General features: G+C 44.3%; 1 protein-coding gene across 1 annotated transcript in view; it reads right to left on the bottom strand.

The window, feature by feature from the left end:
* Positions 1-1,639: 1,639 nt before the first annotated feature.
* The window catches only part of WTIP (WT1 interacting protein), a 45,420-nt gene continuing 36,294 nt past the window's right edge, over positions 1,640-10,765 (bottom strand). The window contains exons 7-8 of the mRNA XM_083164648.1: positions 10,596-10,664; positions 1,640-9,014 (exon numbers count right to left, since the gene is read on the bottom strand). Coding sequence (XP_083020774.1) covers positions 8,862-9,014; positions 10,596-10,664 — 222 coding nt within the window. The 3' untranslated portion in view covers positions 1,640-8,861. The remainder of the gene's footprint in view (positions 9,015-10,595; positions 10,665-10,765) is intronic.

Below are 10,765 nucleotides of genomic sequence, written 5' to 3'. Positions count from 1 at the left end.
AGGAAACAATGTGAAATGGCTCAATTTACCCAAATTATCATAGGAACAATGGTAAATGGGCCAAAAACACCCCTGAACATTTAAATGTCCCCCCAAAAGTAGTTTACGCCACCACGTGATCAACGTGAACCCGAAGCGTGGCGAGCGCAGCGAGTCCGCGAGGGGCGGCGGTACGCGTCCTCCGACCTTTTCATACCCCTACTATCCACTAGGGCGTGGAGTGAGAATAGAATAGTGTGGCGAGCGCAGCGATACCTGTGAAGCCCGCGAAGGGACGCGTTTACCTGTGAAGGTATCCGCGTCCCCTCGCTGCGCTCGCCACACTATTCTATTCTCACTCCACGCCCTAGTGGATAGTGGGGGTATGAAAAGGTCGGAGGACGCGTACCGCTGCGCTCGCCACGCTTCGGGTTCACGTTGATCACGGGGTGGCGTGAACTACTTTTGGGGGGACATTTCACTGGTCAGGGGGGTTTTTTTGGGCTTTCTGGCCCATTTACCATTCTTCCCTATGATGATTTGGGTAAATTGACCCATTTAACATTGTTTCCTATGGGAAATCGGGGTCATCGCGGGTAAATTGAGGCATTTAACATTGTTCCCTATGGGGAAATCGCGGCCATCGCGGGTGGACCATTTAAGCCTTTTTAGGCGCACACGACGCGACCGACCCGATTTTTCACTGTTTTCAATGCATTTCAATGGAAAAATCGGGGGCATCGCGTCGGTCGCGTCGCAGGCCACTATAATTACCCCCGATGGCCAAGATTTGTGGCCGTGCTAGGAAACAAGTACAGATTTTTTTTCTATTTTCATACCTTTTATTATATGTAAAATGAAAACCAACTTTCGTCATGAATTTGAATTACTTTTATTTACAAAAACAAATAAAAAATAAACAAAAACTACTGTGACAGAATATATATAAAGTTTTAGAAGTTTTATTTTTTTATATTTCTTCTGTGATTATATGAACTTTCTTGTTTTTATGCCCCAAATATAATTCCCCATCATATTGCCCCTGATAACGACATTCAAAGTCCATCGCATCTTGCTAAAAACATTCACCTTGGTTTTCTGAATAGGCATCCATATTATCTTATATTGGGCTAAGGGTGAGATGTATTCAAATACAGTGCCACCCGACCGCAGCCATGCTAGCGCATATGTATTAACATATGCTAGGGGGAGGAGGAGCATGTGACATATGCTAGGGGGAGGAGGAGTTTCACAGAGGACAGGGAGGGGGTAGGAGTCTGCAGTGGGCGGTAATAGAAGCCCATAGGCTTCTATAGGGTATCGCCACCCAAAGGTGGGGTTACCCTGCGAAGACGCGGCAGCCGGGTATTCGTACATTTGAAAATGCGGCAAAACTGGGGTTTTACCGCATTTTCTCCGTAGTAACACCTGTAGGACTGTAGTGATCATTGTAAAAAAAGGGACAAAATCGAAAGTTTTTCAATAAAAAAAATAAAGGCCTTGGTTATTTTTTCAACATAGATAATCAGAAAATAGTCATTACAATATTTTTTATTTTATTTTGTTGACCGGTGGAATCAAAAGCATCCGCTGAGGCTGTAAACACAACAAACTTCTGTTCCATAAAACCAGGGAGGTGAAGAGAACACGCATTGCCACATAAACTACAAAAAAGTCTTTATTGTAAAAAGCAGATTATAACAACTAAAGTTTAAATGACGCCTCTGTCTTTTAACATTAAATAACTTAAGATGATAGCAGTATCGCTCTTCGGATAAATAAATCTACATTTCCCCAAGTTTTTATTTCTTAAACAAATCAATAGAATCAAACACAGATAATAAAAATAAAGACGATTGTTCTAAGGTACTAAATAACCGAAGCACAATGAGAGATTTGCAAGAATTTATACAAAAATAGTTCAACTAATCCATTTTTTTTTATTTTTCTCTTTTTTTTGCCAGCATAAAACTACTTTACATGATATACAAACTGAGCAGATTACATCTCTCCTACAAAGTTGGTCCAAGTTCTTGGGCGAAAAGAAACCACTATATTCTTTCAAAGAAAATGAAAAATATATTTCTTAAAAGGAAAAACTTAATTTAAGTCAACATTTATATACTACAGTTAAGAAATTAGTTACAAATATAATAGTTCATGACGCAGCTTGTGATTAAAATACAAAAGACAGTGAAATCCTTTATTTTAAACCTTTCCATACATTGTCTGGTAGCAATAAAGTTATGATACAAAGTAACCATAATCGGTTTTCGTATGATACGAAGTAACCATATCGGTAGCTATTAGTACGGCAGACCACGGTGATTTAGTAATGGGAGGCAAATGAATAACTTTGTGAAATGATCACTAATTGTGATGCATTGGGAATTAGTACGGCTATTTCAGCCCAATAGCTAGTATGGTAAAATTGTGAATAGCACAGGTAGCAAATGGCAGTTTACAGCAAAAGCTGACAGTCACAGTGCTAACAGACCTGCAATATTGTGAACCAAGCATTACTGCAAAAGGACGTTGGAATAGTCCAGTGGTTCCCAACCCCGGTCCGCAAGTAACCCTAAGGGCTGTTTCACACAGTACGGTTCCTGCCGCACGGTGAAATCCCGTACGGCCAGGGAGCCGTGCCGCACTCAGCAGTTGTGAATGGACACTATTGTGTCCATTCACACGGGACGGCCACGGCCCGGCCGCACGGCTGCAGCCGGATCCCCCCACTGGAAGGGACGGCTGCCGGGCTGTGGCCATCCCTGCCATTATAAAATTCTGAGTGCGGCGCGGCTCCCTGACCGTACGGGATTTCACCGTGCGGCAGGAACCGTACTGTGTGAAACAGCCCTAACAGTTCAGGGTTTCCAAGTCACCAGCCGATGCACTGTGTATAACCAACTGTCACATTTTAAAAACTCACAGGTGACCTGGAAATAGTGAACGGATGGGGGGCACTTAACCCTTGGAGTGCCAAGCGAATTTGTCGAAATTGGTGTGAAAATTGCCAAGCAAACATTTTTATTCACCATGATGACCTATAATGTTACATAACAGTATGTAGAAAATAGAATCATTTTTTTTTTTACACTTTTATTTGAATTTATATAACAAATGTGAGCGGCGCTGGTATTTTTAATGGATTAATGCACATCTCACACAAATGTTTGCGCTCAAAGGGTTAAGGACCCGGGTTGGGAACCACTGGTCTGTAGAGTCATGCCAACACCTGGCCAACTTGGCACCCAATTAAAAAGCTTTAATAGATATATTTATTTGGCAACTGTAGATTTGCGCAGTGCCGACGACAACCGCTGTCCTGTCTTGCCAAGATGGGTAATGTCCACATTGGGATCTGATGATCACTCATCACCTTCCTTCTCCTCATATGCTCAGCGAGACAGAACATTAGGGGGGTACATTTCATAAAAGCTTCTAAAAAATGAAGAGGTGATTTTGCTCATAGCAACCAGATTCTGTTCATTCTCTAGGATGCAATAGAGAAATGATAGATATTTGATTAGTTGCTATGAGCAAGATCATATTTTAAATGTAGAAGCTTTATTAATTTACCCTAGGAGTTAGGAGGGTGTTTTCTATGGTTATCCGGATGGCTGGCAATGTCTAGGTTTAACATGCGCAAGACAGATATTGAGAAAAGGTTGGCACAAGCAAATGATCGACATATGAAAAAGGTCAACGTGAGTTTTAACTTTTTCTTTTAATTTTGTGGACTTTTTCATACAATACCGTTCCCACGAGTCCACATGTGAAGCGCTACACTAATTGGGGTTCAGGTGTTAACATAGACACACACCCTTTTCTATGCCAGCTACATGAAAGATAGCCAAACATGTATTTTTGGTACTTGTTTCCTAGCACGGCGCCCACTAAGCTATTTGCTTAGTGGGCTATTCTGCATGCAATTTGTCTGTGCAATGCAATGCGATGCTTCATTGTATAAGTACCCATACCATGAGATGTGATGGGACTTCATTTTAAATGCACCCATGCACACCCTCACTATCCATGTCACCCCGAAGCGTGGCCAGCGCAGCGTACCCCGCGAGGGGACACTGTTACGCTTCCTCCCAACCTTTTCCTACCCCCACTATCCACGTAGGCGTGGAGTTGAATTTATAAAGTGTGCCCGAAGCATGGCGAGCGGCCACGTAATACGCGTTCCCGCCACGCTTTGGGCTCGGTGGCACGCTGCGCTCGCCACACTTTATAAAATCAACTCCACGCCGGCGTGGATAGTGGGGGTATGAAAAGGTCGGTAGGACGCGTAACCGTGTCCGTTCGCCACGCTTCGTGGTGACGTGGATAGTGGGGATGTGCATTGGTGCTTTTAAAATGAAGTACCATCACATCTCATGGTATGGGTGCTTATACAATGAAAAATCGCATTGCACAGAAAAATTGCATGCAGTACCATCACATCTCATGGTATGGGTACTTATACAATGAAAAATCGCATCTCATGCAAAAAAAGGCACATGCGATGCGATTTCACTACGTTAGCGTACGTAGAAAATCTGGGGGGCGCAGTGCTAGGAAACTAGTACCGTATTTTTTATTACCAACTGTTCTTGGCACTTGGAGAAAACCGAACAGAGCATTTATAGAGGAGCCTGGATTGGCTGTCAGTAGTATGGGTCGGCTGGACAAGCGCTAGGTTTGATCTCCAGACATGGGAATAAAAGGGTTTGAGATTTGTAGACAATATGAAAATAAACCAGAAACCATGGGTGAGATTTAATAGGATGAGATTCAGAAAGTGAGAGATTTGGTGAGAAATCTCCATTTTTTTTTTTAAAGAGGCAATTATTAACACTGCAAAACCAGTTTGATTTTGCGGTGTAAATGATTGCCGCTTTTAAAAAAACTGGAGATTTCTCACCAAATCTCTCACTTTCTGATTCTCTCACCCTATTAAATCTCACCCCATATTGGGATAAATGCATCGGCTCCTGCTGCTGGTATCACAGACAGTTGTGTCGGAGGGATGATTGGTGCGAAATGCGTGGGTGTCAGAATATAAGGGGATAGTGAAGGAGCACACAGAGATCCTGCTGGTATCACACAGTTGTGTGGAAGGAAAGATTGGTGCGAAACGCATGGGTTTCAGAATATAAGGGGATAGTGAAGGTGCACACAGAAATCCTGCTGGTATCACACACAATTGTGTGGGAGGGATGATTGGTGTGAAACGCGTGGGTATCAGAATATAAGGGGATAGTGAAGGTGCACACAGAAATCCTGCTGGTATCACACACAGTTGTGTAAGAGGGATGATTGGTGCGAAGCATGTGGGTATCAGAATATAAGGGGATAGTGAAGGTGCACACAGAGATCTTGCTGGTTGTGTGGGAGAAATGATTGGTGCGAAACACATGGGTTTTAGAATATAAGGGGATAGTGAAGGAGCACACAGATGTCCTGAGCTGACAATTTGGAAAAGGGTTATCTGGGGGAATGGAGGTAGCCGGAACCAATATACAGATAATAAATATACACTGAGTAGTCATGTCAGCAGCGTGTATAGAACAGAGTACACAGATATTTAATAGACCATGTTTATACATTTCTGCCTTTAAATCCAGTGTCGGCTCAATGTGGAAATGCGGGGAATTAAATTAGATTGTCAGCTTCTTTAGGCAAGTATCAGGTAGATTGCAATAAAATAATAATATGAATGTGTCCTCATGTTTGTTGGCATACAGGAACAGCAACAGGATGTATCTCTATCAGAATATGATGGTTCAGGAGCCAGTCCCTCCTGCACTCTACCATCATTTTTTCGGAAGTCTAGCTCTGATGACAGACATGCATTGCCACAGTTTGCTGTGATGGAATTCTAGAACTGTGGCAAAGCATGCTGGTATGTGTAGTTTTCCAACATCTGGAGAGCCACAGGTTGGCCAGACCAGAACTAGTACATTATATAAAACAGAATCTGATTGGTTGCTATAGGCAACACCTACACTTTTCCTCTTCAACAGGTTTGATAAATATTCACCTGTCGATAGCAGATAAGCAGATATGGTTGGATTGTATTTACTAGAATTGCTAAACTATGGCCCTTCAGCTGTTGTGAAACTACAAGTCCCATCATGCCTTGCCACAGCTTTGCTTTTTGGGAATGCTAAAACTATGGCAAGGCATTCTGGGATGTGTAGTTTCACAACAGCTGGAGGGCCGCAGTTTAGACATGCCTGGACTAATGTTTTTTTGTCAAAAGTCAGCCAGGAAAGTTGGACCAGCAGCCAGGCTACAGCGGGAGCATTAACAAGTGTGTAGTCATTCAGTGTAAATGTGTCTGATCACCTGAATACAGGTACGACATACAGTAATATAACAGTGCACTGACAGCTGCCCCGGGACTATGGGAATGCCAGGATGGGAGCAGGCTTTGGATTACTAGGCGGGTGATATCTGGACAGCACATTACAGGGGGTGGTATAATGGTACGTATTGGGGGGCTATGCAACCAGCACACAGATCTATTTGAAAAATATTCTATTTAATTGCACTTTTTTGGGAATTACACTGGACGTGTATGATTCCAGCTCTGCCTGCGCACAGGATACAGAACACACAAACCCAGAGTACTGCCTTCGCGTTGTGCTCGCAGCTCCTGTGTCTCTGTGTAAATGTAGCCACGCCGAGCGCCACGTGTGACTCCTCTTGCGATACGGTTGTGGTGATATCGCAGAGCAGAGGTTCCACACCAGGGGTGTGAATTTGGTACAACAAACAGGCACGAGCGGCAACGCTGAACGTGGCTTCATCTGTAGGTGTATATAAGTGTGTATGTTCTAGTCCCAACCCAGTACGGCACATGAAGTGCTTGATCGATTGTGAAAGTGATAATGTGTTCTGGGTGGGGGGGATTGGATGGATGAAGGTATTAGAAGTATATAGGTGGGGGATTGGCAATGTATGGATGATCTGAGTAGGGAGGTGGGATTAGGCATAGATTATGGGATGAGTAGTGAATGGGGGGGGGGGTGTTGGGCATGGATGGATGATTGTATGAGCAATATTGAGCAAAGGGTATGGGAGGTGTAGTGAGCGGGATGGTATTGGGTATACAGTAAATTATAGGACGTGTAGCGAGCAGAGGTGGGATTGGGTATAGATGACAGAATGTCTAGTGAGCGGAGTTGGTATAGATGATGGGAGGTGTAGTGAGTGGAGTTAGGATTGGGTATAGATGGGGGGGGGGGGAGGTGTTTGAATTGTTCTTCTATAATGAAAGACAATAGAGTTGCCTTTGCACTAATCTGCTGAGGGAAAGAGTCTCCGGCTCCTATAGAACATCACGACTACATATATGCAGACCAGTGTGAGGTGGGGAGACTAGTTGGACAGGTTTGCTGTAGTGAAATAATTAGTCTGTAATATGCTGCAATAAATGTTTTTCCTTTGCAGAAGAATAAGGGACAAATACATAAAAGGACAATAGCAGCAGGAAAACAGAGAGCCCGGCTCTCTTACACATGGCCTATTCCACCCCGTCGCTATTTAAATAATAACATGGAAGTGAGGGGCCATCTTCTGTTCCCACGCGCCCCGCTGTCAGATCTCACAGCTGTCATTGCTACTAGCGCCCTCCAGTGGCACACTGACCAGTTACAGTATCACCCACAGTCTAACCATGGATCTACTAATCCTCCCTGGTGCTATATAATCCGCGTGCAGTGCTTCCAGCTAGGCTGTAGGTGCCCCCGGGTCTCTGCTTTGGCACTACAGAGCAGAATAATAGCAGTTATTGGATTTATGGTTTGATTATGACTGAGTTGATCAAAGCAAAGTGTCCTCTCATTTACACAATATAATCAGGGTTCTACCGTAGCTGCATTTCTGAGAGGAGTGAGGTGACTGCCCAGACCAAGGGGTTCGGTGCACTGTGGGTGCTGAGCTGATCCCTATGAGGGGTGCGTGGTACACAGTGGATGTTCCTGAGAGGTGGGGGAAATGCATTATGGGTGCTGCTGATACGGGGTGTGCAGTAGTGTGGCTGTTCCTGGACACAGAGGGTGAAATGCATTGCTTGTGATAACGAGTGTGCGGTACACTGTGGCTGTTCCTGACAGAGGGTGAAATGCATTGTGGGTGTTGTATTAAGCACCACAGAGACAATCACTAAGAGAAACACTAATCACAAAAGTACATAATGGAAGTTGCTGAGTTCTCCAAGATAACAGCTCATACTTGTTAGGAAGGGTTTAATGTCTGTGAAACACTGGATACAGTATAGAAAAATACCTCTGAAATGCACAAGCTGTGGTTTTGGGTACCACCCTTTCCTTGTTTTTCCTACCACCACAAAATTTGCCATGAATTGGGGGTATGGGTCCTGCAGTCTCCATCTGTAGAATCCCTCAGTATTTCACTTTGTTGGGGAGACCAAGTCTGTTGAAAACAGAGATGTCGCCTGACGGTGACTGCGGAACCTCTGCCCGGACCATTTGCACCAGTCAGCCAAACGGATTAATACAGATTAAGTGCTAATAATTACTACTTCCACTGGTGAACCATGATTTCCACACAGCATGTGGCTTCTGTGGGCTCTGTGGATGTGCAGCCACTGATAGGACAATAAATAATTTGAAAGAAACGGTTAAAAATAAACTTAATTTTCTTGAAAACTACTCTCGCTCTCTGTAGAAATGCACTATAGACACGGGGAGGGGGCCACTTCCTCTCTGGGGTCCAGTGCTGACATAACCCTTGTCCAGTAAGACACCCCAAGCAGGGGACATGTGAACCCCCCATAGGTGTACACATGGTACCAGTAGGTGTTAAAAGACGGGACGATTACAGTCTGTCTCTGAGACGCATCAGATTCTCCTGTTCAGAGCACCTGCTCAGAGTTCTGTCACGTGCATAGGGTAATTGGGGGGATGAGGTGGTGGAATATTAACACTTAAACGCCTTATATGACAGGTGTGGCACAGGAGATGTCCTTCCAGGGGGTAACATCTGTGACCTTCTTCGTCATTCAGCTGCAGGTGACAATCCTAGAAGGAGAGGGTGCTGTTAGTGCTATGTACAGTAATTGTTCTCTTCATAGGCATAAAAACCAGCAAGTATCAGTATCATGGCACATATACAGACTAGCTAGGACGTGCCACCAGATGCATAATAGGAAGTCAAAGGGCGCATGTACATAATAAGGCAACTCGGAGATGTTGGAGGTTACAGATCCTTGTACGGTTTTGCACACCTTGGCTGTGACCAAGGATTTGGGATCTCAATCATTAGGGGGACAGGTGCTGCCTGAACTCTTCAACACAGGGGAGGTAATGCCAATTAAAGAAACGTGGAACGTTGTTGTTTTTTTTTTATTACTTAAACACTTAAATCACTGAGGGAGTGGACACCTACTATTACACTGAGTGCATGGTGGGAGGGACTAATGTAGAACAATTGGCACTAGAGATTGGGGGGGGGTTATTGCCAGTGGCAGATAAACATGGGGTGATGCGGGACACTTTTTTCTTCAATAAGGCATTTGAATTAATTGAAAAAATAAATAAAATAATAACAATAATAAGAATGATTTATGGTGTGTGTGTGTGTATATATATATATATATATATATATATATATATATATATAGATATAGATAGAGAGAGAGAGAGAGAGAGAGAGAGAGAGAGAGAGAGAGAGAGAGAGAGAGAGAGAGAGAGAGAGAGAGAGAGAGAGAGAGAGAGAGAGAGAGAGAGAGAGAGAGAGAGAGAGAGAGAGAGAGAGAGAGAGATCTTATTCCAATGGCTAATTTTGGCTCCAGTTCCCAGAGACACCCAAAGTGGCCCCTGCCAGCAGCCTAGCCCTATGAGCGGAGGACTGGTCCTTCTATGCAGTCTTCAGGCAGTATGAAAGGACTACAGAGGGAACTGGGAGTAACAGTCCATCATCAGTGGTAGTGAGATTGCCGCCCCACAGTCTGGCTGTACACCAACTGGAGCCCATTTTCAGCCAGACGAACCCCCAGAATGTGGAGCAGATCTCCTAGAGCTATAGCTCCTGATGGCTAGAGAGGTGACTGGACACTGGTGATGTGTGTGTGTGTGTGTGTGTAATGACACTCTGGTATCTGCACGTGTTACATAGTTGCGTCTCGCACACTATTTGTCTAAGTGATTTATTCAACCCATGTCAACATACTGGAAAGGTCAAGGGAAGCACTGAGGCCGACCTCTGGGCAGGGTAGAGAGCGAACATTATCCTAGTATCCGGACAGTACACATCCCCCTCACACAGTGGGCAGGAATAGCATAGTACGAGGCACTACTGTCTGTCTCATTCCCATTCCCATGTACTTATGGCTAACAAAATGGCATCTGTTAATTATATAGTAACCTCTTGCAGGTGTGTTTTGTATACGAGTCAGCAGCACAATGATGATGTCACAGGGGAGACAGCACTTTGTGATCGCCATTCGCCCATTAGAACCGCACTTTGAGGAGGATTCCGAGAAGCTTCTACAAAAGGGGTTTCTGGGAGCACAATGATAAAACCAGATTTATCCTGTGCCGCACTGTAACCTGGACACACAATCTGCGCTCATTACAACATACCAGGAGTCCAAAACTTACCTCACAGTGATAACACTCCACGTGGTAATCTTTGTCCATGGAAACCACTCTGATCGTCTCCTCTGACCCCTGTGAGGGAAAGCAGGTAACACAATGACAACCTGTCCATCCCAACCCACAGCTGCCTCCTGCATTCCACATGCTCTATTTTTATCCCCAATGAATGGTTT

This window comes from Crinia signifera, chromosome 11, assembly GCF_055691185.1.
Source record: "Crinia signifera chromosome 11, ASM5569118v1, whole genome shotgun sequence".
NCBI lineage: Eukaryota > Metazoa > Chordata > Amphibia > Anura > Myobatrachidae > Crinia > Crinia signifera.
The sequence above is the reverse complement of the archived record's forward strand: the minus strand, read 5'-3'. Positions and strand labels throughout refer to the sequence as shown.